This window comes from Boleophthalmus pectinirostris, unplaced genomic scaffold (assembly GCF_026225935.1).
Source record: "Boleophthalmus pectinirostris isolate CB_2022bp ecotype Guang Dong unplaced genomic scaffold, ASM2622593v1 HiC_scaffold_9, whole genome shotgun sequence".
NCBI classification, from domain to species: Eukaryota; Metazoa; Chordata; class Actinopteri; order Gobiiformes; family Gobiidae; genus Boleophthalmus; species Boleophthalmus pectinirostris.
In genome coordinates, this window is record NW_026571541.1 from 33,844,563 (window position 1) to 33,871,998 (window position 27,436).

The 27,436-nt window shown below is 42.8% G+C and overlaps 1 protein-coding gene across 1 annotated transcript in view; it reads right to left on the reverse strand.

Annotated features, from left to right (window-relative positions):
• The window catches only part of pipox (pipecolic acid oxidase), a 75,787-nt gene extending 52,628 nt beyond the window's left edge, over positions 1–23,159 (reverse strand). The window contains exons 1-5 of the mRNA XM_055166759.1: positions 22,956–23,159; positions 19,005–19,153; positions 10,375–10,588; positions 7,786–7,792; positions 2,658–2,833 (exon numbers count right to left, since the gene is read on the reverse strand). Of these exons, the coding sequence (XP_055022734.1) occupies positions 2,658–2,833; positions 7,786–7,792; positions 10,375–10,588; positions 19,005–19,153; positions 22,956–23,069 (660 nt within the window). The 5' untranslated portion in view covers positions 23,070–23,159. The remainder of the gene's footprint in view (positions 1–2,657; positions 2,834–7,785; positions 7,793–10,374; positions 10,589–19,004; positions 19,154–22,955) is intronic.
• Positions 23,160–27,436: the final 4,277 nt, after the last annotated feature.

Here is a 27,436-nt window from a genome sequence, read left to right on the forward strand (position 1 = left end):
ACACATGGTTTAGATCTGTTTTAGTCCTGGTTTAGTCCTTTTTCAGTCCTGGTTCAGTTCTGGTTTAGTCCTGGTTTAGTCCTGCTTTAGACCTGCTTTAGACCTGCTTTAGACCTGCTTTAGACCTGCTTTACTCCTCTGACATATCATGTAAAGAGGCAAAATAACAACAAATGTTGCCTAAATTAACCCAGTTTAAAATCCACTAGAGCCAAACCTAAGTTTTTTAAAAATAATTCAAGACTTAAAGTAATTTTTACATCACTAAATATGTCGGCGATTATATCGGCTATCGGCAGCTCCAACTCTCATTATATCGGTTTCATGTCGGCCACAACAAAATCCCTATCGGTCGGGCTCTAGTCATAATGTTGTTTCCTCATCACAAACACACCAACACTTGTGTTTTGTTTCTTTCACACGTTTAAATGCACAAATCCTGCACATTTAGACTGAGTTCTTCTCTCAAATTGTGATGTCATGCAGTGTTGGGCAAGTTACGTCAAAACTGTAATGTGTTATTTATTTTATGACAAATTACTCTCATTTCAAAGTAATTCGTTGCATTACAATATTACTGTGTTTAAAATGTAAAATATTACACGACTATTACATTATTTTTAAGTTACTCTCACCAAAATAACTGTGTGAAGATGACGAATTTTTGTGCCGTATATGGACTGAACCAGGTCTAAACCAGGACTGAACCAGGTCTAAACCAGGACTAAATCAGGACTAAATCAGGACTGAACCAGGACTGAACCAAGGACTGAACCAAGGACTAAACCAGGACTGAACCAAGGACTGAACCAGGACTAAACCAAGGACTAAACCAGGACTGAACCAGGACTGAACCAGGACTGAACCAGGACTGAACCAAGGACTGAACCAAGGACTAAACCAAGGACTAAACCAAGGACTAAACCAAGGACTAAACCAAGGACTAAACCAGGACTGAACCAAGGACTGAACCAGGAACTGACTGAACCAAGGACTGAAACCAAGACTGAAACAAGGACTAAACAAGGACTAAACCAGGACTGAACCAGGACTGAACCAGGACTGAAACCAGGACTAAACCAAGGACTAAACCAGGACTGAACCAGGACTGAACCAGGACTGAACCAAGGACTGAACCAAGGACTGAACCAAGGACTAAACCAAGGACTAAACCAGGACCAAGGACTAAACCAAGGACTGAAACCAGGACTGAACCAGGACAGGACTGAACCAGGACTAAACCAGGACTAAATCATGACTGAACCAGGACTGAACCAGGACTGAACCAAGGACTGAACCAGGACTAAACCAGGACTGAACCAAGGACTGAACCAAGGACTGAACCAAGGACTAAACCAAGGACTAAACCAGGACTAAACCAGGACTGAACCAGGACTGAACCAAGGACTGAACCAAGGACTGAACCAAGGACAAGGACTAAACCAGGACTGAACCAGGACTGAACCAGGACTGAACCAGGACTAAACCAGGACTAAACCAGGACTAAACCAGGACTAAACCAGGACTGAACCAGGACTGAGCCAGAGTTGAACCAGAGCTGAACCAGGACTAAACCAAGGACTGAACCAAGACTTAACCACGGACTAAACCAGGACTAAACCAAGACTGAACAGAGGACTGAACCAGGACTAAACCAGGAATAAAACAGGACTGAACCAGGTCTAAACCAGGTCTATGGGCGATGGCGGCACTTAGCCCCATGGAGCGTGGAGCTCTGCGTTGGTCCTTTCGCTTGCGGTCACCTGACAGTCTACGTGGGCGCACCTCTGGGCCCGTCCAGACACTCAGTTCCGGTTCAGTTCTGGTTCAGTCCTCATTAAATCCTGGCTGGTTTAGTCCTGTTTTACCATTGCCAATAGCTCCAATTTGACATTTAATTTGAAGCTATTTTATATTTGTTATATTTTTTTAAAATATCTTACGTTGGGAGAAGTGGGTGGACGGCGAAACCCCTGCGTACCACGCCCACTACGCCCCTGCACCTCACTGTGACGACATGCAAATGTTTTAAAGAGGGTTAAACGACACTGTATCCACCTACCAACCGTAACTTTGGGACTTTTATGTGAAGATAAATCTTAAAGTGGGACTAAACACCTAAACTCCATCCACAACCACACCCTTGCTCCCTAGACTAAGCCACTCACCCTTCAGAGCACACCACAACACAGTCAGACAGCATCCCGCTAATAAAACTCCTGCACATCACCCCAGGTTTGTCAAGCCGTAGTGTACCGTTTTGGTTTTGTTTATATCGAAATCTTAAATTCAGATATAAACACTTAAATCTATCCGAAAATGGTGAAATTATCTGTCCATGCATCATTTTACTTGACAAGTTATCTTAAAATAAACGACCTCTAGACTAGAATCAATCATTTCTGAACTAGTAAGTAGAAAATAAATCTGAAAACAAAATGAATAACCTGATATAAGTTTTGAAATCTTGGCCAGATCAGAGAAATTTGTAGTGTAGGGTTAAAACAGAGCCCAGGAGAGATCACTAAATTACTCAGACATGCATGGATTACGTCTAAGAACCTCTTCAGACATGTTTTTGATGAGGGAACAATGTTGTAACATGGTAGAAAGCTCCAGAAAGTCGAAGTTGCATAACTGTCTTTAATATCCCGTACCTCTAGGGGGAGCTGCAGTCCGGTGGGGGCCAGCACACGGTTGGCCCAGGGTCCCGCGGTGATCACCAGACTGTGGGCCCGGTACGATTTGGCAGAGGTCGTTACCGTGACGATGGGGCCCGGTTGGACGTCCACGACCTTCTCCTGGTCTCTGAGGACGCCCCGTGCTTCTTGAACTGGTCCTGGAAATAAACACACGCCAAATGAGATGCAGTTCATAGATCAATCAGTATCTCAGTATTTTTACACCAAATATCACCTCAGATCATATTTGGGCTTATGAGTGTCACTAGATCTAAACCAGGTTTTAAAAGGGACTGCCATATTTTTTGAACTATAAATCGCTCCAGAGTAAAAGTCACACCAGCCAAAAAATGCATAATGGAGAAGGAAAAAATATATACAAGTCTCACTTTTTGGGGGAAATGTGAATGTTAAACGGCCCAAAAGTGTCCCGCATGTGCACTGGAGACACGACGACGTCAACCGCAGCGAGTGTGCTCTGTGTTTACGGAAGTTGTCCAAACATGGACGTGATCATCGAGCACTTGGAGATTTTAAAGTTCCTCTCGTACCGGAGCCAGAACATGAACAATTTACTTGTTTTAAGGAGGAGATTGAGAAGGAGAAGGACGAGGTTTTTGGTCGTGGTGTTTTGTGGGGCAGCGGCAGCGACGTCCGTTGAAAGGAACGTGTGGATGTGGAGACGGAGCCAAGAGTGGTGAGTGGTGATGTGCTTCACTTCAGTGACACGGAGTTCATTAACAATTTTCACCTACTTCAGCGCAGAATAGTGACGTTTGTGTCTTGTTGATAACGTGTAGGTGGATGAATGCACTTTGGCCGTTCAGACTGAAGTCACATGTCAAAAGATCAGATATGTATCGGTTTCAGGAGCACATATCCAAGTGTCCTGGGTCACATTTGAAAAAATCGGATCTGTGTCGTTCAGACTGTCATTAAAAGATCAGATCCAGGTCACATAGAAGCCAAAAAATCGGATTTGGGTCACTTCAGGCTGCAGTCTGGACGTAGCCAAAATGTCTGTTTTTCTTGGTATTTCTGAGCTATAAAACCACCTGTAACTGAATAAATGTAAAGTAGAGCTGCTTAATGTCATATTGTGGAACATTCCCGGCAGAGCAATGACCCCCAACCATTGTTTTTTTTTCAGTAAACACTGACTTTGCTTGACGTACGAAGCTGCGATTTACACAAAGGAACAATGATCAAAGTTCATCCACGAAAATCCATTTGACGTTGACGACCTCATTAAGACGGCGCTTAACCTGAGTGTATTTACTGTATTGTCTGCTCCTCATCCTCCGGGCGCCATGACAACCGTGCGAAGTATAAATGACAGATTAAACCGAGCCTGTGAGGGTTTAATCTCATTATTTTGGGCAGACGCTCTGACACTGACTGAGCTCTGAAACACTCGCTAATCGTCCCATTTCACGCCTGCTGTTTTACATGTTCCACTTGGCTCCAGACATTTGTACGAGACAATTATCAAGTCTGTATTTACATTCTATTAAAAGGCCCTCTGCCGCAGTTTTACCCACGTATCTGAGCTGAATATGTCCTGCTCCAAATAAAAACTAAACCAGGACACATTACAGGTCAGATCTGTGGACAGGCGACCATGAGGACGTCCCTCAACATACAAAGCAGAAACTGGAGGGTTAAAATTTAAGGGTAAAATATTAATAATAAATGTGTTATTTTAACTATTTGAAAGTTAAATGTGGGTTTCAGTTGGGGTTATTTGCCAGAGTTGATTTGGTTGAAGTTAATTCAACTTTCCTTAATGTTATGGGTCAATCCTTATAGTCCGGTTCCTTATATACTTTTGTGGGAATTTTTGGGGGATTTGCTAACCTATATATTTTTGGAAAGGTTATAGTATATGGAGTCAGAAAATCAATGTTTGCATTTGCATGTTGTATTTGTTGTATTTCAACAGGATAATAAAAAAAAAACATATTTTTGGAGGAACATGGAGTATTACATGCAAATATCACAATGAAATTGCAAAAAAAAAAACAACCAAATCGGGTAATTTTTGACCAACTTATGCATCTAAGGGTTAATGTGGGTAGGTCTTACAAGTTTGTATCTAGCACCATTTGATTCCCTGACCCTGAAAATGTGGGTTTAGCAGTTAAAATCAACATTTCAACTTATTCAGAGGCTGAGATATTCCAAAAAGAGATTTTTGGCGGCCATTTTTTCAAAATCCAATATGGCCGCCATATAGACATCTGGGCAAATGCAAACATTGATTTTCTGACTCCATATACTATAACCTTTCCAAAAATATATAGGTTAGCAAATCCCCAAAAACTTCCCACTAAGGTAAAAAAATTTGAATAAGGAACCGGACTATTAATGGGTCGAAATACACTGGCGTCCATTCATGTAATAAAGGACTTCTAATATATTCAGTCGGAGCCTCGGGTTTGTACCTTACCCATTTTTACATTGTCCTGTAAGGATCATTTTCTGTTCTAAGACCACTGCCTTAACCCTCGTAGAGCACCTGCACTGATATTTTTTACTCTTTTATGACCCAGTGAAGCGCTCTACCTCTTGTTTTATCTTTTCTTAATGTTAATTTGGTTATACCGGTTTGTCAAAGTCTCATCCCGTCAGATCTCAGAAGATGAACAAGGTCTGGCCTGGTCTGGACTTGGATGGAGACACTGGGAAAATCAGGAGCCACGGGGGGGCGCCAATCACAAAAACTGTCGTGTCCTTAGGCAAGACACTTTACCCACATTGCCTTGTATCAAAGTGGTGTGTGTGTGAGTGATGGTGGTGGTCAGAGGGACCGATGGCGCCGATTGGCATGGCAGCCACACTTCTGTCAGTCTGCCCCAGGGCAGCTGTGGCTACAATAGTAGTTTACCACCACACGGTCTGGAGTGAATGAATAATGCTCTGTAAAGTGTCTTGGTGACATATGTCTTTGAAAAGAGCTATAAAAAAAATAAAAACAATAACTTAATTTGGCTCCCACCACTTGAAACTCCCGCGAGAGAAGACCAGTTTGAACCAGTTTGAACCAGTTTTGTTCATAATTTCATCTTAAATGAACTAAAATAAAGTGTAAAGATTAAACTCCTCTGGGTGTTGTTCAGCTGAATAACCCTATAGAGTGTTGGAGTTTGACATTTCACTCTGACATTTTCAGTTTCCATGTGCCAAGGCTCGTGCCTCACAGTGAGAAGGTTCTGGGTTTGATCCCTGAGTCGCCCGGGTCTTTTTGTGTGGAGTTTGTATATTTTTCCCTGTGTCTGGATGGATTTCCTCCGTTCACTCTGGTTTCCTCCATCAACCCAAAACATGCTACAGGTCTCCAGGTAGAGCCCGACACCCGCGGGACCAGACGCAAAACAGTGCAGCGCGGGACACATTTTGAAAGCTCATGGTGGGTGCGGGCGAGAGCGGCACGACTGCACAATGCGGGAGCGGACGGGTGGGATGATAAAATGCAGTCCCGCAAACTAAATATGAGTGTAAAGTAAAATATACAAATGATTAATGTTTGTCTATCATCATAATTTGTGATGGGTATTTTATTTGGCATTAATAAAAACATTTGAAGCAGTATTATTTTGTGGACGTGGTCTAATGTTGCGCACATTTTAGACAATTCCTTTCCACTTCTCCATGTTTGATAGAGTTTACGAAAGGGAACGTCTCCATCTTGCAGGACTTGCGAGCGGGAGCGGGACATAATATCGCAGATGCATGGACGCAGGAATGAAAATTACAATTCTTTGCGGGAGCAGGTGGGAGCAGGACTGCACAGTGCGGGTGCAGGCGGGAGCACGACTGAAAATTCTGTCCCATGCAGACCTCTACCTCCAAGAACAACAGCTGATAGCTAAAAGGTCAATAAAATACAATCAATTAATTTGCACTGTCCCTTTCTCAATAAATAAATACACTAATCAAACTACCATGACTTTTCCAGGATTTCCATGACCGTGGGAACCCTGTTTATCGCTCAAAAATACCTTAACAAACATGCATTCTAACAGTGAGTGGGCTTGCCTCTCCACAGATTTGAAATGTAACATGGCCTGTGACGAGCCTTGGCAGCAAGCAAGAGGCAAACTCTCCAGAAACGTGACATGGTGAAGCTTTAAAGTTTCTTTTCAGCATTAGAAATGTTTAGAGAAACGTGTTTTGCTTCGAGAGTGACCAGTATCAGTTGTGCAGAAACAGAAGTGTGAAGCAGTGACTCATTTGTGTGAAGATGAAGAGAAGAAAACAGCAGATTATTGGTGAACATGTTTCAGTGCAGACTGGTTTAAAAAGCTCTAACAGACTCCACTCCAACTGCCCACACTTTGGTCAAACTTTCTCTGAGCAGTCATCGTTCTTCACACCTCTGCGCCGTGGGAAGGCTGCACCATTTTGGGGAACGTCAAACTGAAATGTGATGGTGGTTGCATTTTCTATTTACACTTTCAGATCAACTCAAGTCTGCAATGTAACTTTTCCTGCTGATCTCCATAGAGGTGATATCACTTTGCCCCTGGAATGTTTCAGAGTACGGCTTTTAAATGATCCATCTGTGGAGAAAAGCAGGTCAGATCTGTGGAGAGGTTACAGTATTTTCTTCTGCTTTGTCCAGGGCCGGGTCGCAGAGGCAGCAGTCTAAGAAGCAAGGAGGCCAAGACTTTCTTCACCCCAGAGACTTCCTTCAGCTCCTCCAGGGGGACCCCAAGGCGTTCCCAGACCAGCTCAGAGACATAGTCCCATCAGTGTGTCCTGGGTCTTCCCCGGGGTCTCCTCCCGGTGGGACGTGTCTGGAAAACCTCTCCAGGGAGGCGTCCAGGAGGCATCCGGACGCCCCCAGATGCCCGAGCCTCAGCTGCTTCTCTCGACGTGGAGGAGCAGCGACTCTACTCTGAGCTCCTCCCGTGTGACTGAGCTCCTCACCTTATCTCTAAGGGAGCACCCAGACACCCTGCGGAGGAAACTCATTTTCGACCACTTGTATCCACGATCTTGTTCTTATTTTAATATCTAAATATTGAGTATAGTGAGACAGCTGCAGAACATCCAGAACGCTGCAGCTCGGGTCCTGACTCGAACTAGGAAGTACGAGCACATAAGTCCTGTGCTCAGGTCTCTGCTCTGGCTCCTGTGGCTCAGAGAATAGACTTTAAAGCAGCTCTGCTTGTACAAGTCTCTCCATGGCCGAGCACCAAAGTACATCTGTGACATGTTAGTGTCATATGAACATCTCACACTCTGAGGAGCTCAGGGACCAACTCCTGCTGGTGCCCAGAGTCAGAACTAAACAAGGGGAGTCAGAGTTTCAGGTTCATGCAGCTAAAACCTGGAACAGTCTGAACATGTGAGACAGACTCTTCTGTGACGCTGTTTAAATCCAGACTCAAAACATTTCTGTTTAACTGTGCAAATAACTGAAAGGTTTTCATTCCGCACTTTTCTCTCCAATTTATGTCTCTCTTTTTTAATTTTAATCTTCATGATTATTTATGTTTTGATTTGTTTTTATTATGATTTTAATGTATTTCTTATTCTGTAAAGCACTTTGAATTACTTTGTGTACGAATTGTGCTATACAAATAAACTTGCCTTGCCTTGCCTTGCCTTTCGGTCATTACCCAGAGCTCATGTCCATAGGTGAGAAGAAAGTAGATTGACGGTAAATCGAGAGCTTCGCCTTTCGTCTCAGCTCCTTCTTCACCACAACGGTCCGATACAGCGACCGCATCACTGCCGACGCTGCACCGATCCACCTGTCAATCTCACGCTCCGTCCTCCCCTCACTCCTGAACAAGACCTTTGTAATATCTTGTAAATTGTTAAACTTTTTTCAGAGTTTAAAAATTAAAACTGAGAAATTTAGTGGCATTTAAAATTCAAAATCTGACGAAACATATCTTCCATATTACAGGCACCTCGCTAAAATATCTTATATATTTAGATATTAAAATAAAATAATGCCACAAACATAAGTAATCTATATGTAGAAACAGTTGGGTAGTCTTTACATTTAAATCTAATCAGTTGTTTTCTTCATATTTTACGTTTTATTAAGCAAGCTGTGCTGTGTCATTTTTATCCAAATTTTTTCACTGTCTTTTGGTTCGACCTTGTTTCTAGCAAATGTGTGGTCCTTTTAGATCTGCTATAGTCCTGTTATAGACCTGGTTTAGTTCTGGAGGTCCTCAGAAGACCAAATATTTTGTTAGTTGCTTCTTGATAGATCTGTTCCTCTGTTCTGTACTTGAGGACCAGAGCTTTAGACAGAGCAGTGCCTCCAGTTTCTGTTGTGTCCCCTGTGTCGCGTCTCCATTTTGTGTCCCTGTGTCGTGTCTCTGTCTTGTGTCTCTATGTTGTGTCCCCGTATCGTGTCTCTGTGTCGTGTCCCTGTATCGTGTCTCTGTCTTGTGTCTCTGTCTTGTGTCTCTGTGTCGTGTCCCCCGTGTCGTGTCCCCGTGTCTTGTCTCTGTCGTGTCTCCGTCTTGTGTCTCTGTGTCGTGTCCCTGTGTTGTGTCCCCGTGTCGTGTCTGTCTTGTGTCTCTGTGTCTTGTGTCTCTGTCTTGTGTCCAAATGTTGTGTCCCCATGTTGTGTCCCCGTATCGTGTCTTGTATCGTGTCCCTGTGTCGTGTCCCCGTGTCGTGTCCCCGTGTCGTGTCGTGTCTTGTCGTGTCTGTCTTGTGTCTCCGTCTTGTGTCTCCGTCTTGTGTCCCCGTGTCGTGTCCCCGTGTTGTGTCCCGTGTCGTGTGTCTGTCTTGTGTCTCTGTCTTGTGTCTCTGTCTCGTGTCCCCGTCTCGTGTCCCCGTGTCGTGTCTCTGTCTTGTGTCTCTGTGTCGTGTCCCTGTGTTGTGTCCCCGTGTCGTGTCTGTCTTGTGTCTCTGTCTTGTGTCTCTGTCTTGTGTCCAAATGTTGTGTCCCCATATCGTGTCCCTGTATCGTGTCCTTGTATCGTGTCCCGGTGTCGTGTCCCTGTATCGTGTCCCTGTGTCGTGTCCCCCTATCGTGTCTCCAATTTGTGTCCCCGTGTCGTGTCTCTGTCTTGTGTCTCTGTGTCGTGTCCCTGTGTTGTGTCCCCGTGTCGTGTCCCCGTGTCTTGTCTCTGTCTTGTGTCTCTGTCTTGTGTCTCTGTCTTGTGTCTCCGTGTCGTGTCCCTGTGTTGTGTCCCCGTGTCGTGTGTCTGTCTTGTGTCTCTGTCTTGTGTCCCCGTGTCGTGTCCCCGTGTCGTGTCTCTGTCTTGTGTCTCTGTCTTGTGTCCCCTGTGTCGTGTCCCGTGTCTGTGTCTTGTCTCTGTCTTGTGTTGTCTCTGTCTTGTGTCTCTGTCTTGTGTCTCTGTCTTGTGTCTCTGTCTTGTGTCCCCGTGTCGTGTCTCTGTCTTGTGTCTCTGTCTTGTGTGTCCCCGTTGTCTGTCTCTGTCTTGTGTCTCTGTCTTGTGTCCCGTGTCTTGTCTTGTGTCTCTGTCGTGTCTGATGTTGTGTCCCCATGTTGTTTCTCCGTGTCGTGTCGTTTCTCCGTGTCGTGTCCCTGTGTCGTGTCCCTGTGTCGTGTCACTGTGTCGTGTCTCTGTCTTGTTTGTCCCCGATGTTGTTTCTTTCTTCTCCGTGTCGTATCCCATATTGCGTCCCTGTGTCGTGTCCCTGTCTCGTGTCCCCGTGTCGTGTCCCTGTCTCGTGTCCCCGTGTCGTGTACCTGTGCCGTCTTGAGCGCTCTGTCGGCGTACAGGACCCCGGCGCTCACGTCCACGATGGCCCCGTCCCCAGGAGCCAGCCTCATGTGGGGGATGTGGGAGCTGAAGTCCTCCTGACTGAGGCTCACGGTTGGAGCTTTGCACCTCTGCAGAGTGCCCTTTATCTGCAGGAAAGACTCACTGTTCTCTGGACCCATCACCAGGAGGCCGGTCTGTCTGAGGAACAGAGACGGAGGGTCAGGTCAGGGCAGGAGGGACTTTTATTATTATGCAAAATCCACTTTTTAGAGTTTTCGCCCATATTTCCCTCATCAAAAATACGCCTGAAGAAGTTTTAGAAGTCATCCTCCTCCTCTCCCTCCTTATCAATATATTATAATTTAAAACAGATATTACCATAATTTCTGGACTATTGAGCACACCTGAATATAAGACGCATCAACCAGATTTTAAAAGATTTATTTTATTTTTTTTTACATATACAGGCTGCACTTGTCTATAAGCTGCAGGTGTAGGCCTGTAACGATAATCAATAAATCAATTAATCGCACGATAACTTTTAACACGCTCGATAACTTTTCTGGCCGCAATACTATTTGCAGCTTGTTTGTTTTCCTCGCTCTCAAAGAGGGTGAATGTTAGAAGCTTCTGTCGCTCTCTGGCTCCTCTCGTTTAACAAGTGTAATGACGCTTGAACCATCGTGCGCCGTGTTTATCAACAGAGCGGATCTGCGCTTTCTGCATGTTTTCTGTGAGTGCAGAAAGCGCCGCTGTCTGTGCGGTGCGCTAGCAACACAAGCTAGGGCCGCTGTCAGAGTGACAAAACAGTTCATCTCCGAGTGCCAAAACAACACGATGCCGAATCAACACTGGTGAGCGAGACACGTCTCAACAGCCACATGCGTCAAATACAGTGAGCACGAAAACGAGAAGAAATGTCACAAACCCCAACAGCCGATAAACCCAAACCCAATCGACACAGCGACTAGCCCCCGGGAGACCACGAAATCCCACAAGAAACCAACACAACACCAGAGAGGACAGCGGCTCCCTCAGAGTGAAACAGGATCCTGTGTCACGGGTTAATATGAACATTTAAATGACCAAAATGACGAGGCCACAGCAGCAGCCACAGAGACGAGACACAATATTCCAATGTAAGTCAATGTCTAAAATCACTTATAAGGGCAATTTTGTTACAGAGATTTAATAATCCATTTTATTTATTGTTTTTGTTGTGTTTGGTTCAACAATGGTTTATTCAAGAGCATTTTTTTTAAGTCCATGATGTAAACAAAACTACATTTGGCTATTCTCATGTTAACAAGTCTGTTTTATTTATGCCTGTTATTTTTGGTTGTTTTACACTTCCTGTGTTAAATGTTATTTAGAAAGTAAAGTTTATTGGTTTTTGAAAGGGTGTATTTGCATTTTTATTCCATGGTCATTATATTAGTTGAAATTGGTCTCAAAATGTCAATATTATCGTTTATCACAATAAATTCTTGGTCAATTAATCGTCCAGCAAAATCTGTTATCGTTACAGGCCTACGTAGGTGTTCACGTTGTAACTTGAGATATTTACACCAAAAGATGGTACACAGAATGATTTAAAATTCTTTTTATTAAATACTGGTACGAGCTTTTTCTGTACACTGCCTGTAACACGGTGGTAAAACCACAGAATTACGACAGGATTATCAAACAGACAGACGCATGTTTCCTGCAGAAAGAGCCGCTGTCCTGTCTGGTATCGTGTCAGTGTCTTGGAGGATTTCAGCAGATTCTCCAGCAGCTTCATAAATCTGACCCATCACCAAATCTTCAACCAACAAGGTCCACAAAGGATAAACATTCTAACATGAACAATTTATCCACAACTATCAAGAGAAGAAAGACGAAAACTTAAAAGGAGGAACAACGACGACGACGCGTTAGTGAACTACTGAGCAAAACTAATGTTATGGTCATGAATGAAACAGAAGTAACTTGTTCACTCAGACTGATTCTACAATTAAAATAAAAAATCGATTTTATGATGTCGATATTAACATAGATAAATAGATTTGTGGAGTTCGAATGCGAGAGATCTCTAGGATATCATGTTAGTTTTGTTCAGTTGTTCACTAATGCGTCATCGTTGTTCTCCTTTAAGTTTTCGTCTTTCTTCTCTTGATAGTTGTGGATAAATTCTTCACGTTAGAATGTTTATCCTTTGTGGACCTTGTTGGTTGAAGATTTGACACTGGAGCAGATTTATAGCCTGATTCATCAGCTGGTTTGACTTTGTGGAAACCGTCTGACCTCGCAGCATTAGGATTTGTTCGCTCGACGGAAGGCGGGCATTTTTTTTTTAATTTAATCAATTTACTTGGTCGTGATGTATGTAATGTGCCGTTAATGGAACTAACTGGTATATTAAGCTTTTCCCAAATCCCGTAGGAAGAAGGACAATAACGTCTTTTGTTGCGCAGAGGCACATGTACCTTGGTTGTCGTGTGGACATAGTGTGTGCAGCGGGAGAAGTAACATTTGACTTTGGAACAAGTAACGCTGCATCTTTCCAGCTCTGACTGTGGCAGCTCGGGTCAGAGTCATGCACCGGGTCGGGTCAGAGTCCTGCGCCGGGTCGGGTCAGAGTCCTGCGCCGGGTCGGGTCAGAGTCATGCGCCGGGTCGGGTCAGAGTCATGCGCCAGGTCAGATACCCGCGGACTTAAGAGAGAGAGAACCCCGAGCACGAGCACACGGAGCAGGTGTCCGCAAAGCGTTATAGGGCAATGGCCGCACTTACCTCCGAGCGCAGAGCTGTTAGTCCTGGGTTAGTCCTGGGTTGGTCCTGGGTTATCACGGGCACGGGCGGTAACAGGTGGAATGTTAAAGGGTCCAGGTGGGTGCAGGTCTCTAAAAATGGACCCGTGCAAGACTCTGGGTTGGGTCACGTTGCCCAACATCCACCACGATGGGCCTCTTAGTACCACGGTGATTCATTTTTGCATTTTTTGCGACAGCCCCTATGTCTTCATCTACATCCATCTCGACCGCTTTGTTTACTGTTGTGCTGTTCCACAAAATGGACCCAGACAGACGCTTGAGTTTTGACGTCATGGCTTCACAGCTGATCGCCACGTGTCTCGTTTCGGACTCGTAGTGTTTGGACTCGGTCTTGTCTCTCACTCGAGGTCTGACACTCAACAAGTGTGATCATATTTCATTCCGGCCGCTGCTGTTGTAATAAACTTGTAGCGGGTGCAGGAGCGTGTGGGGCGTCTCAGTGCAGCCTGTGCGCTCATTTGAAACCCGCGGAGACTCTACGGCACATCACAAACACACACACTCCCTACGCACGGCTCGTCTGCAACAGCGTGTGCCCTCGTGTACCAGCGTGCATCACAGGGCAGGTTCAACTTCCTAAACATCCTACCTGTCCATCTGCCTCACGTCAGCACGCCGCCCCTCGCCTTTTCACGCTCTCGCTCCTTCCTGCGTACAGCCAACACAAGCCCCTCCCACAGTGCGGCTGATTAGAAGAGCAAGACCAAACGTGAAGCAAAAACCAGTCTAAATTTGTGTTCCAGTGTTGGCACAAAGCAGGTCTACAGCATAGAGCGGATCTACAGAACAGACCTACTGCCACATTTGGCTGAAGTTTGTCTAACAAAAGTGACAAATGCATCTGTGTTTGTCACGATGTGCGTTTGGTTTGGTAAACGTGCAGAGGCTGGTAAATATCACTGCAAAACCAGAAAAGAATGAAACTCCAGTTTGGAACTTTAAAAAACAGGTTTAAAAATCTTCCTTCACTTTTTTCACAGTTTTGTGTAAAGTGTCAGAGGAAGTTCTCTTAAAGAAGAGGTTCTCAAACTGTGGGTGAGGGTCCAAAAAAGGGGCACAGAGTGTTTCAGTGCAGTTTGCTTTGCTTTGTATTAGGTAGATCTTTATGACTTGATCATTTTGTAAGAAGCTCACATGATGAAAAAGTGTGAACACCCCTGGTTTAGTGGATTCTGATTCCTGATCTCATCGCTGGAGACACACAATCTGAGACAACGTGCGGTCGTTTCATCAGCGGGATACGCTCTGATTGTGTCGTGGCAGCGCTCTGAAGGGGGAGCAGGGGAGTGAGAGAGAGAGAGAGCCACTGTACTGTACCGTCTAATGTAAACTGCATATTTAAACAGCAGCGTATTATTTACAGAGTGAATATTAAAATATTATAAAGACAAACTGCCGGTGTAACCCCTGCGTAACGAGCCCGAGGACACGGCAGCCGGACGGACGCAGCTGCTCTGACCTCGGAAACGAAACCATAATAAATATTCCGGACACAAATTAAAAGGATTGACAGTTCACGGGGAGTTGAGAATAATTTAACAGACGAGGTTTAAATAGAATCTGCATAATGAGATCAGCTCAGATGGAGATTTCTTTAAGCAGTATATCAGAGAGGCCCCGGGCTGCAGCTCGGCGAGAGAAATATGAGACACGGGATGTTTTATTGGGAGCTAGTGTTGTCATGACGATAGTAAAATGAAAACTAAACTATTTTGACATGATACTAAGGAACAGACTTGACACTCAATACTGATTCTGATACCACGAGGATAAAAATAATAAGAAAAAACACACCAAAATACTCTTATATAATGCGATTTTCAACATTAAAAGGTGCACTATGTAACATTTCTGCATGGGGATTCATCACCTGCTTGTTTCTATGGATACGTCTGTCTGAAATGTTCCACAGTGTGACATTAAACAGCTCAACCTTACATTTATTCAATTACAAGTGGTTTTAAAGCTCAAAAATACCAAGAAAAACAGGCATTTCAGAAAAAAAAAAAAAGAATCTCAAATAAAATGTACCAAACTCGCAATAACCCAAAACTACAAAATGTTCTGGGTGAATCCGTTGAGTTTCACTGGCCCTTATGTTTCGAATCGCGCCAAATCGCGTTTTACGGGCGGTTCACGAGGCTTCGAACGTCACCGAACACGATATATGTCACCGATACGAGCCTCGATACGCGCTTCACCAAAGACTTCCTGGATTACTCAACACATTTTGAAGCCTCGACACGAAGGACATATACTACTAGTGCTGTCAGGCGATAAAAAAAATGTAGAGATTAATTAATTATGATCTGTAATTAATTAATCAAATTAATCTTTTTTTAATCTCACCTATAAATTGCGGAGAAAAGCTTCAACTTGAGATATTTTCATTTAAATTCATTATTACATTATTGTGGCAGATCAAAAGACAATATATATAGTGATATAGAACAAAAAAAAGTGACTTTATAAAGTTATTTATTGTTTAACAAATTTTAACAGATGCAGTCACTTATATTCCACAGTATCATCATTATTATTACTAGGGATGGGCATGATTAGTCGATTAATCGATAATTCATCATTAAGAATTTAATCAATTATGTTAATTTTAATCGACAATCCGAATGTAGGTTGCTGTGTGTATCGTGACCAAACAGGTGTGTACATGTGTCTCTGCATCAGAAGGAGCGAGACACAAACAGTGGGTCAGTCTGCAACGTACCGAAGCACAAATGTGTATTTAACGATGATTTGTACAAGAAATTCCACACTTTCCGTTGCGTTCGGGACAAGTGTGAGTCCATGTGCACAGTGTATAAAGCAGCACATATGTTTCTGTGTCCAGTGGGAAAAAGTTTTACCAGGTGAGAGTCGCTCAATGTGGATGACGAGTCCCCACCTCCCTCCCCCGTACGCTGTCCTGGTTTTTAACAAACGCAAATCTGGTCACACTAACCTGTATTCACCTGAGTCATGTCTTTTAATCCAACAGAAACTGAACCACATCAGCGACACAAGAGCTGTAGTTTTATCTTCGTTTAGTTTATGCAAATTAACAATGCAGTTTTAAGTTTCGTTTCTGTGAGAGTTGCACAAAACTGAATTAAACACATTATAATGTCAAACGGGCTGATGTGGCTCTAGAGTCGTTACGGTTTATATGTCGTAAAGTTGAATTTATTTATGCAGATTAGTAGTGCAGATAGTAATAATAATGATGATCATTTTAATATAAAAACGTTAATGATTAATCGATAATCGATCGTTAATTCTTCCGACGATCGATTAAGAAAATTTCATCAAATGCCCATCACTAGTCGAAACAATATCAGCCTCCCCTAAAACCACAATTATCAGAATAAAAAGAGAGATAAATAAATAAATATAATAAAAGTGTGTTCAGGTCATGTCCCAGTTTAAACCCACTCTACACTAAAGGCTCTGCTCTTCTCCACTTCACAGACTCGTGTTTGTGTATTTTTTGTGTATTTTTGTGTACTTTTTGTGTGTTTTTTTGGTGTATTTTTGTGTTTTCAGGGTCGACATGATTTTACACAGCGCACCTTAGAAACAAGAAAAGAGGAAAGAGAGGAGAGGAAGAGGGTGAGAGGAGAAGAGGGGAAGAGGGAAAAAGACGAAAGGTAAGAGAGAGAGAGAAGAGATAGAGATGGAGAGAGCAGGGGGAGGAGAGAGAGTGTGAAAAGGAGAGCGAGAGGAAGAGGAGAGAGGGAAGGGAGGATGAGAGGAGAAAGAAAGAAATGAAAAGGAGGACACAGAGAGAGAGGGACAAAGGACGAGGAGAAAGGAAGGGATAAAAAGAAGCAGAGAGAGAAGAAGGGAGGGAGGATGAGGAGAAAAGACGAGATGAAAAGGAGAGAGAGGGAGGGAGGGTGAGAGGAGAAAAGAAAAAATGAAAATGAGGAGAGAGGGAGAAGAAGAAGGTTGGATAAAAGAAAGCTGTGAGACAAAAGAGAAAGAGGGAAAAGAAGAGAGACAGGGGAACCTACAACTTTCAAAAATGCCGGATTTTGTGGCAATTTTTACCTATTTTTAGATCATAAACTTATTCTCAGCTCAAAATCCTTCAGTTGTCTTAAAAAACTCTTTATAATCGTTCGCTCCGGCTACGCTCCAGCTCCTCTCGCTCTGATTGGTCAAAGCGATCATGTGATACACGAGACTGCGCTCCGTAATCCGTGCGAATCCATGCATCATTCGTTCATTCATTTTTCAATATAAAACCAAAAACAAGAAAACAAAAAAACAACAATTTTCTTCATTATTTGTCTCCAAAACCAAAATGGAAAAACAGATAATGACATTTTTTCAGTTTTCGATTTTGTGTTTAAATGAAGAATGGAAAAAAACGGATAACGACCGTGACTGCGATGCCGGATTTTTGCATCGCATACGGACTGAACCAGGCCTGATCCAGGTCCGGGACCAGACCGGGACCAGAGTGGACTCCGAGCTTTTCACTCTGAGCCTCCGCAGGGTCTGAGCCCCAGCTTCGAGTTCCGGCCCTGCCGTGGGCTCTGAGCCGCCGGTCTGGTCCCGGTCTGGTCCCGGTCTGGTCCTGGTCTGGTCCTGGTCTGGTCCCGGTCTGGTCCCGGTCTGGTCCCGGTCTGGTCCCGGTCTGGTCCCGGTCTCAGGGTGCTTTCACACAAACAGTAGTCGGTGCGCACCAAACGGTCCATTCGAACCAAAAGCTCTTAATTCAGTTCGTTTGTTCGTTGGTGTGAAAGCTTCAGTCGGACTCGGACCCGCACCAAATCAAGCGGACCAAGACATCAAAAAGAGGTGGTCTCGGTTCGCTTGAATCCGCAACAAATACCAAATTTTGGTGTGGTTCCTCTGGTGTGAACGCGAACTCGGGTCCATACCAGAGACAGCAGGTCCAAACGAACTATTCCAACCAGTGGGAGCAGCTCTGGTTCTGAAGTGGGGAGTGATGTTTGGAGCCTCGGCCTGAGAAGCGCTTTTCCCTGGGAAGAACCAAATGCGCGGAGGACGAATGGTCAAAACATTATAAACCAACCAAATTGGACTCACGCTTCTGTCCGGATGCTTTGCACTAAACCGGAACCAGCCGCGGTTCTTGAGCGCGGAGGACCAGAGCAGCCCGTCCGGACCTGTAGTCCACAGCGCATTCTCACTTTTCCCGCACGGAACCAGTCCCGGTCTCAGTCCCGGTCTCAGTCCCGGACCTGGATCAGTCCTGGTTCAGTCCGTATGCGGTGCAAAAGTCCGGCATCGCAGTCACGAAAGTCACATAAACCGTTTTTTCCATTTTTCATTTAAAAATAAAATCGAAAACTGAAAAAACGAATCATTATCTGTTTTTTCATTTTGGTTTGGGAGACAAATAATGAAGAAAACTGTTGTTTTTTCATTTTCTTATTTTTGGTTTTATATTGAAAAATGAATGAACGACTGATACACGGATTACGGAGCGCAGTCTCGTGTATCACATGATCGCTTTGACCAATCAGAGCGAGAGGAGCTGGAGCGTAGCCGGAGCGAACGATTATAAAGAGTTTTTTAAGACAACTGAAGGATTTTGAGCTGAGAATAAGTTTATGATCTAAAAATAGGTAGATTCTCCATGAGTGCGCTCACATGCAGTAGTGTGTTGTTTCCTGTGTGCCGGCAGGAGAAAAGAGCACTGCTGCGGAAGAACCTCGCCGGGCTAAAGGTGAATCTGGAGTCATGCGCCACTGAGCTCGTCCCATTGACTTGAATGGGCCGACATTTTTAGACCCAGTTGCTCGTGTGACGTGTCTCTGTGTGTTGTACCTGTAGAGTTTGACCCCCGCCTCCTTCTCCAGCTCCGCCCACAGCTGGTAACACTCCTCCATCATGTGAGTGTAGAAGTCCTGGGTGTATGCTTTTCTGATGATCCGCGTCTGTCCATGAGAGCTCCCCCGAGTGTGCGGGAGGACGAACTGCAACAACAACAACAACAACAACAACAACAACGCCGTCATTTAAAACTCTACAGGTTATGAATATAAGGAGATTTCAGATGGTTTGCAGGGGACTGTATAAATTCTACGGGGGATTCACTGTTTTTTTTTTTTTAAGAATTCTTGAAACTTAAGATCCACAAATGTCAAACTTTATCATTATTTGTTAGAAATTGGCTCCACAAACTTTCCATATGACACTGTTTTTATGCTCTACTATGTGTTATAATGTAGTTTTCTTACCAAAAGCATCCCTGGAGTTTGTTTTGAACTAAAAGTAAAAGGTAAAAGGATGTAGACAGGCTAATGAAGGATTATTAAAACAAAACAAAACACAACTCCAGGTCTGTTTTTGATTAAATAACAACATTTTATTGTGATTTAAAGCTCACAACGTGTCAATTTTGCGTAATATCGGGCCTTTGAACTGACTACAATCACGTCTTTGGGGTTGAATATTGGCACCACTTTCTGAAGCTGTTGTGAAGCTGTTTATTTACGCTGAAAGAGAAGACGCTGAACTTCGTGACGGTTTTTATTTCATGTGAATAGGCCCAGGAATTACAGAGATATGAACCGACAGAAAACTCCACCTGTGGATTCTGACCCGTCTCCAGCTCCATTTGAAACTCAGCACACTTTTAATTTATTTTATTTTGACTTTTATCACATCAAAACTGGAAGACCCGTCAGCCAATCACAGCGTAACACCTTTACCTCTCAACCAATCAGCTTCTCCGTTCGTTTCATGGCTGTTGCCTCGACCTGTCAGGGTCCAAGTGTCAGAGTTTATCTGTTCGATTGGTCTTTGCACTTGACTCGTTTGTTGGTCCGAGCTGAGATAATGTTGACAATAAACAGACGGATTGATCTCTGTGTAATTTGATCTGTGCAAAAGATTAAAGAAAAGATCAGCTGCGGCTACAACAGCCTCTCATTAATGACACAACAATAAAGTGTTTTATAACTGAGCTGTTACTGCAATAAAGTTTCCAGGAAAACCAGTGTAATACATTTTTATCTAGGTCAAGTTAGGGTGTTATTTTTTATTAGGCTGCATGTTTCATGTTTTGTTTACTTTATATTGCAGCCCTGAAGTACGTGTTGGGGGGGCAGGGAGGAGGAACATTCACCTAAACCTCCACACAGGAGACACAGACACGAGAGAGAGGGACACCGCTCACCAGACCCAGAGCAGCGACACACTGACACAGACCCACGGCCAAGACCCGGGGCACTTACAGCCGCCGGGGCACTGACTGTCGACGCCAGAACCCGGGGCACTCGCTGCCGCTGTCCGCTAGTTTCTGGGTGGAAAAGTTTGACCTGGGCGTAGCACGCAGAGGGCTTAAGTCTATCTGGTGCCCTGGTGCTAATATGGATTGGCTGTAATTCTCAGATTTAAGTGGGAAGTGGGATTAAGACTAGTTTTACAACCAGCTTGTGCGCTCGGCTCCCGGACCACCGTCGTGGACTTCACTGGACCGGGATTTGGACCAGTTTTACCTCTTCATATTGGACAATAATGCACTTTTGGAGACAGAGTCGACAGGACAGCGGACAGAGGACACACTCTGCTCCTCTGGGGAAGGTAAGAGTCTTGTTTTTGTTAGTTTTGGGCAAATTGTGTTGTTGTGAATGGGTGTGAGCGGTGACTTGTGTTGTGTTGTTGGGGCTGAGTGTGAGCGGTAGATCAGGTTGTACGTTCTGCTCTGATATAGTTCAGCCAATAGTGACCAAAATGTCTGCTTCTGGCATTCATTATAATACTATATAACCTATACATAATACATATATTAATAATATATATTTATAATTTTGGCCTAAGCGACCCACCCAAAAAAAATGTATCTGCGTACACTGGTGTGTGAATGTGTGTGTGAATGGGTGAGTGGCTCTTTGTTGTAAAGCGCTTTGAGTGCCTTGAAGGTGGAAAAGCGCTACAGAAAAATGTGACCATTTACCACCAGCCGCCACTGACTAAAACTAAATCTTAAATCGGACTGGGTATCATTAAGAAGTTGCTAATACGATACATACCTCGATACAGTGCACTTTCGATTCACTACGATATATTTCAAATCGATTCAATACGGTTCAATAAAAAATAAAAGCTAAATCGTGGCTGTGACACTAAAAGTCTTTGTTAAACCACTTTTTGTGCAACGTTCATATGAAACACAAACATTTAATCATCAAAACTGTGAAAATGTCAAATGTGTCGCACAAACGAGTTTCCTTCCTCTGAACAAACAACAAAACTGTAGCTCTGTAACAAAATAATTCATAAGAATACACCAAAAAAACACTCTTGGCGATATATCGACACAGCAGCCCACGATATCGATACTGTATCATCACATTAAACGATACGATATAACGATATTTTGATATTTTTGCACACCCCTAATCTTACAGGTACATTGTGTAACTTTTCTGGTGAAGAGTCGTCATGTAGATGTTATTTCTTTGTCTGGAATGTTTCACAGTGTGGCTTTAAACTTTTATATCTTCACGGAATCCAACTCAAACCAAGTTACAGGTCAGATCTGTGGAGAGGCGACGCCGCTCACAGTCAGAATGTTGTTTTTGTAGATATTTTTGAGTTTTAAAACGGCATGTAATTGAAAAAATGTACAGTAGAGCTGTTTAAAGTCACACTGTGGAACATTCCGGACAAAGCAACAACATCTCCATGGAGAAAAGTTACACAATGCACCTTTAAGAAGTAGTTTTAGTCAGTGGCGGCTGGTGATATAATGACATGTCCTTAGAAACAAGCAGGGGACGGACCCTCAAACAAAAAAAGTTACGCAATGCACTTTAAAATCGTTCTATTATTCAACTCTGTTTTATTATTTTTTATGTTTTTTGAGTTTTACATTCTTACACAATGGAACATATAAGATTAGTGAAATCATAATAAAAATAACAACAAAAATATGCTCAAAAACTGATGTAAAGAGGAAAATTTATGTAATCCCACCCAGACTCTGTTTATTTTGCATTTTTCAGACATTTTGTACACTACATTCAGTGTTGGGAAGTAACAGATTACATGTACCGGAGTTACGTAATCAGAGTACAAATTATGAGTAACTGTATTCAGTTACAGTTACTGTTTCAGTGAGTGGTAATTGGATTACAGTTACTTTGTTGAAATAAATGGATTACATGGTGGTATTTTCACATTTTGGGCTAAAGTAGGACTAAAACCAGAAATAAAACCAGAACTAAGACCAGGACTAAACTAGGACTAAACCAGGACTGAAACCAAGACTAAACAAGGACTGAAACCAGGACTAAACCAGGACTAAACCAGGACTAAACCAGGACTAAACTAGGACTAAACTAATACAGCATGACACTAACAGTAGGGTGGAAATATTGTGATTTCATATAAAAATAATTTCTCTATCAATAATATTTTTAATCTGGTCAAGTAAACACTGAACAAACAAGAATTTTCAGGATGTGGTTGGTACATTCATGTAGTTTTAAAAAACATGACAATATCAAGTAATCCAAAGTATTCAGATTACATTGCTCACTTTAAGTAATTTAATGGATTATGTTACAAACTACATTTTGGTGTATGTAATCTGTAATCTGTAGGGGAATACATTTTAAAAATAACCTTCCCAACACTGACTACATTACAGGGTTATTCATGTAAAACCGCGTGCACACAGATAAAATAATACGTGTTTCTGTGAATTTTGACCGTGCAAAAGTGAAAAGTAAGTGAAAAGTGTGTAAAAGTTTGCAGTCCGCCCCTCACCTGTTCCAGAAGCAGAGTCCTCTTGCCCCGTTTGGCCAGGGTGTAGGCCGTGAACGAGCCCTGGACCCCGGCCCCGATCACGATGCAGTCGAACAGCTCCGGGTCCGTGGACATGTCTGCGCGGCGCGGGTCTCCTCGGTTTAGTGGGTCAGAAGCTCCGCGTGCTGCACTGGTTTGACTCGAGGCGCTGTTGGACTTCGGGTCAACAGCGCGTCTCAGAAAGTGAGGGAGTGAAGCCCGGTGCATGGACTGTCAGGCTCCCGTCACAGCGCGGGGACAAAGGTGTGGCCCTGGGATTTGACTGAAAGGCGCTTAAGTTATGTTTTTTTTTTTTTTTTTTTTTTTTTACGAAGACTGTGGAACGACTGAAATTAGCTCTATCTTTTTTTTAAGTTAATAAATAATTTTTTATTGTTATTATTTTTAATGAGGACTGTGGAACTACTGAAACTACCTCTATCTTTTTTTGTTTGTTTATTTATTTATTTGTTTTTATGATGTTGTTTTTATGTTTATATAAGTTTGAGTTGCACAGTTGTAGGGAGTATTATCTGTTACATAAGGGTGAGTTGTTGTACAGTGGTAGGGAGTATTATCTGTTACATAAGGGTGAGTTGTTGCACAGTCGTAGGGAGTATTATCTGTTACATGAGGGTGAGTTGTTGCACAGTCGTAGGGAGTATTATCTGTTACATGAGGGTGAGTTGTTGCACAGTCGTAGGGAGTATTATCTGTTACATAAGGGTGAGTTGTTGTACAGTTGTAGGGAGTATTATCTGTTACATAAGTTTGAATTGTACAGGTGTAGGGAGTATTATCTGTTACATAAGGGCAAGTTATTGCGCTGTTGTAGGGAGTATTATCTGTTATATAAGTTTGAGTTGTACAGGTGTAGGGAGTATTATCTGTTACATAAGGGTGAGTTGTTGCACAGTGTAGGGAGTATTATCTGTTACATAAGGGTGAGTTGTTGAGTAACAAAGTTGTAGGGAGTATTATTGTTACATAAGTTTGAGTTGTCAGGTGTAAGTATTATCTGTTACATAGGTACAGTTTGTTGCCAGTGTTGTAGGGAGTATTATCTGTTATAAAATTTTGAGTTTGTTACGGTGTAGGGAGTATTATCTGTTACATAAGGGTGAGTTTGTTGTACAGTGTAGGGAGTATATCTGTTTAAGGGTTATTGTTGCAGAGAGAGTCGTAGGGAGAAATATCTGTTACATAAGTGAGTTTTGTTGCACAGTCGTAGGGAGTATTATCTGTTACATAAGGGGTGAGTTGCACAGTCGTAGGAGTATTATCTGTTTTTACATGTAAGGGTGAGTTGTTGCACAGTAGTAGGGAGTATTATCTGTTATATAAGTTTGAGTTGCACAGTTGTAGGAGTATTATCTGTTACATGAGGTGAAGTTGTTGCACAGTCAGGATTTTATTATCTGTTACTAAGGGTGAGTTGTTGCACAGTCGTAGGGAGTATTATCTGTTACATAAGGGTGAGTTGTTGCAATCGTAGGGGTATTATCTGTTTACATTGAGTTGTTGCAAGGTGTAGGGAGTTTATCTGTTACAAGGTGAGTTGTTGCACAGTAGGATTATCTGTTACATAAGGTTGGTTGTACAGTTGTAGGGAGTATTATCTGTTACATAAGGTTGAGTTGTACAGTTGTAGGGAGTATTATCTGTTACATAAGGGTGAGTTGTTGCACAGTCGTAGGGAGTATTATCTGTTACATAAGGTGAGTTGTTGTACAGTTGTAGGGAGTATTATCTGTTACATAAGGGTGAGTTGTTGCACAGTCGTAGGGAGTATTATCTGTTACATAAGGGTGAGTTGTTGCACAGTCGTAGGGAGTATTATCTGTTACATAGGGTGAGTGTTGCATCGTGTATTTCTGTTATGAGGGTGAGTTGTTGTACAGTTGTAGGGAGTATTATCTGTTACATAAGGGTGAGTTGTTGTACAGTTGTAGGGAGTATTATCTGTTACATAAAGTGAGTTGGTACAGTAGGGAGTATTATCTGTTACATAAGGGTGAGTTGTTGTACAGTTGTAGGGAGTATTATCTGTTACATAAGGGTGAGTTGTTGCACAGTCGTAGGGAGTATTATCTGTTACATGAGGGTGAGTTGTTGCACAGTCGTAGGGAGTATTATCTGTTACATGAGGGTGAGTTGTTGTACAGTTGTAGGGAGTATTATCTGTTACATAAGGGTGAGTTGTTGCACAGTCGTAGGGAGTATTATCTGTTACATAAGGGTGAGTTGTTGTACAGTTGTAGGGAGTATTATCTGTTACATAAGGGTGAGTTGTTGTACAGTCGTAGGGAGTATTATCTGTTACAAGAGGGTGAGTTGTTGCACAGTCGTAGGGAGTATTATCTGTTACAATAAGGGTGAGTTGTTGCAACAGTCGTAGGGAGTATTATCTGTTATATAAGTTTGAGTTGTACACTTGTAGGGAGTATATCTGTTACATAAGGAGTTGTTGTTGTAGGGGTATTCTGTTTATAAGTTTGAGTTGCACAGTCGTAGGGAGTATTATCTGTTACATGAGGTTGTTGTTGTACAGTTGTAGGGAGTATTATCTGTTACATGAGGGTGAGTTGTTGTTACAGTTGTAGGGAGTATTATCTGTTACATGAGGGTGAGTTGTTGTACAGTTGTAGGGATATTATCTGTTACATAAGGGTGAGTTGTACAGTCGTAGGGAGTATTATCTGTTATATGAGTTTGAGTTGCAGTTGTACGTAGGGAGTATTATCTGTTACATGAGGGTGAGTTGTTGCACAGTCGTAGGGAGTATTATCTGTTACATGAGGGTGAGTTGTTGCACAGTCGTAGGGAGTATTATCTGTTACATGAGGGTGAGTTGTTGCACAGTCGTAGGGAGTATTGTTTGGTTACCCTACTGTTGGGGGGAATCAGAATAGTCTTAGTTTAGTCCTAGTTTAGATCAAAAATAGGGACACCAGGGACATTTCTTGTATAAAACTGGGACAAATCAGTGGTTTTGTGTTTAAATCTGCTGGGACGAGGGACACAAGGCTCAAACCTGGGACTGTCCCGGGTCAACAGGGACGTCTGGTCACTCGAGGTTAACACAATATGTACAAATACTTCCAGGAGAACGCAGTATTGACCACAGACTGTATACACCAGGGGTCTCCAGTCGCTCTCCAGCCCGTTACCAGTGTTGGGAAGGTGACTTTTAAAATGTAATCCCCTACAGATTACAGATTACACACCCCAAAATGTAGTTTGTAACGTAATCCATTAAATTACTTAAAGTGAGTAATGTAATCTGAATACTTTGGATTACTGGATTTGCTGTAGAGAAGCAAAGACGAGGAGACTGAACCGTATTAAAAATATTATTGATAGAAGAAGAGGAGACACGACCACGCAGCAGGATTTAGTCCTGTTAAATCCTGTTTTAGTGCTGGTTTAGATCTAGTTTAGACCTGATTTTAGTCCTGGTTTAAACCTGGTTTAGATCTAGTTTAGACCTGATTTAGATCTACCTTAGACCTGGTTTTAGTCCTGGTTTAGATCTATCTTAGACCTGGTTTTAGTCCTGGTTTAGTCCTGGTAAAGTCCTGGTAAAGTCCTGGTTTAGTCCTTGTTTAGTCCTGTTTTAGTCCTGGTTTAGTCCTAGTTTAGTCCTGGTTTAGTCCTGGTTAAGACCTGGTTAAGACCTGATTTAGTCCTGGTTTAGTCCTGGTTAAGTCCTGGTTTAGTCCTGGTTAAGACCTGATTTAGTCCTGGTTAGACCTGGTTTAGTCCTGGTTTAATCCTGGTTTAGTCCTGATTTAGTCCTGGTTTAGACCTGGTTTAGTCCTGGTTTAGACCTGGTTTAGACCTGGTTTAGTCCTGGTTTAGTCCTGGTTCAGTCCGTTATCAATTTTTTTCCATTTTTCATTTAAACCCAAAACCGAAAACTGAAAAAAACCGAATCATTATCTGTTTTTTCATTTTGATTTTGGAGACAAATAACGGAGAAAATAGTTTGTTTTTTTTCATTTTCTTATTTTTGTTTTTATTTAGAAAAACGAATAAACGAACGATACACAGATTATGGGCGTCCTTCCGGCTCCATCGACTCTGGCTCCAGTTCTCTTTATAAACATCACACCTCTTTCTCTCTCTCCACTGCTGCTGTGAAACTCCTCATTTTGATCATTATACGTTTTTTTATTTTTTATTTTTTTTTGCTGTTTGGTTCTCTTCCTCCTCTTCCTCTTCCTCCTCTTCTCCTTCCTGTGTGTGTGTGTCGTGTTTGTGTATTTTGTGTGAAAATGACTTGAGTTCGGTCTCAGCAGGATCCCGCCGCTTCCATCTGGACACAGCCACTCCACTCTCTCTCTCTCTACTTCTCTCTCTCTGTTTCTCTCTCTCTATCACTCCCTCGCTTTTCAGTCTATCACTCTGTGTCCTTGTATACACCCCTTCTATTCACTCGTTTCTCTCCCCTCTCTCTCTCT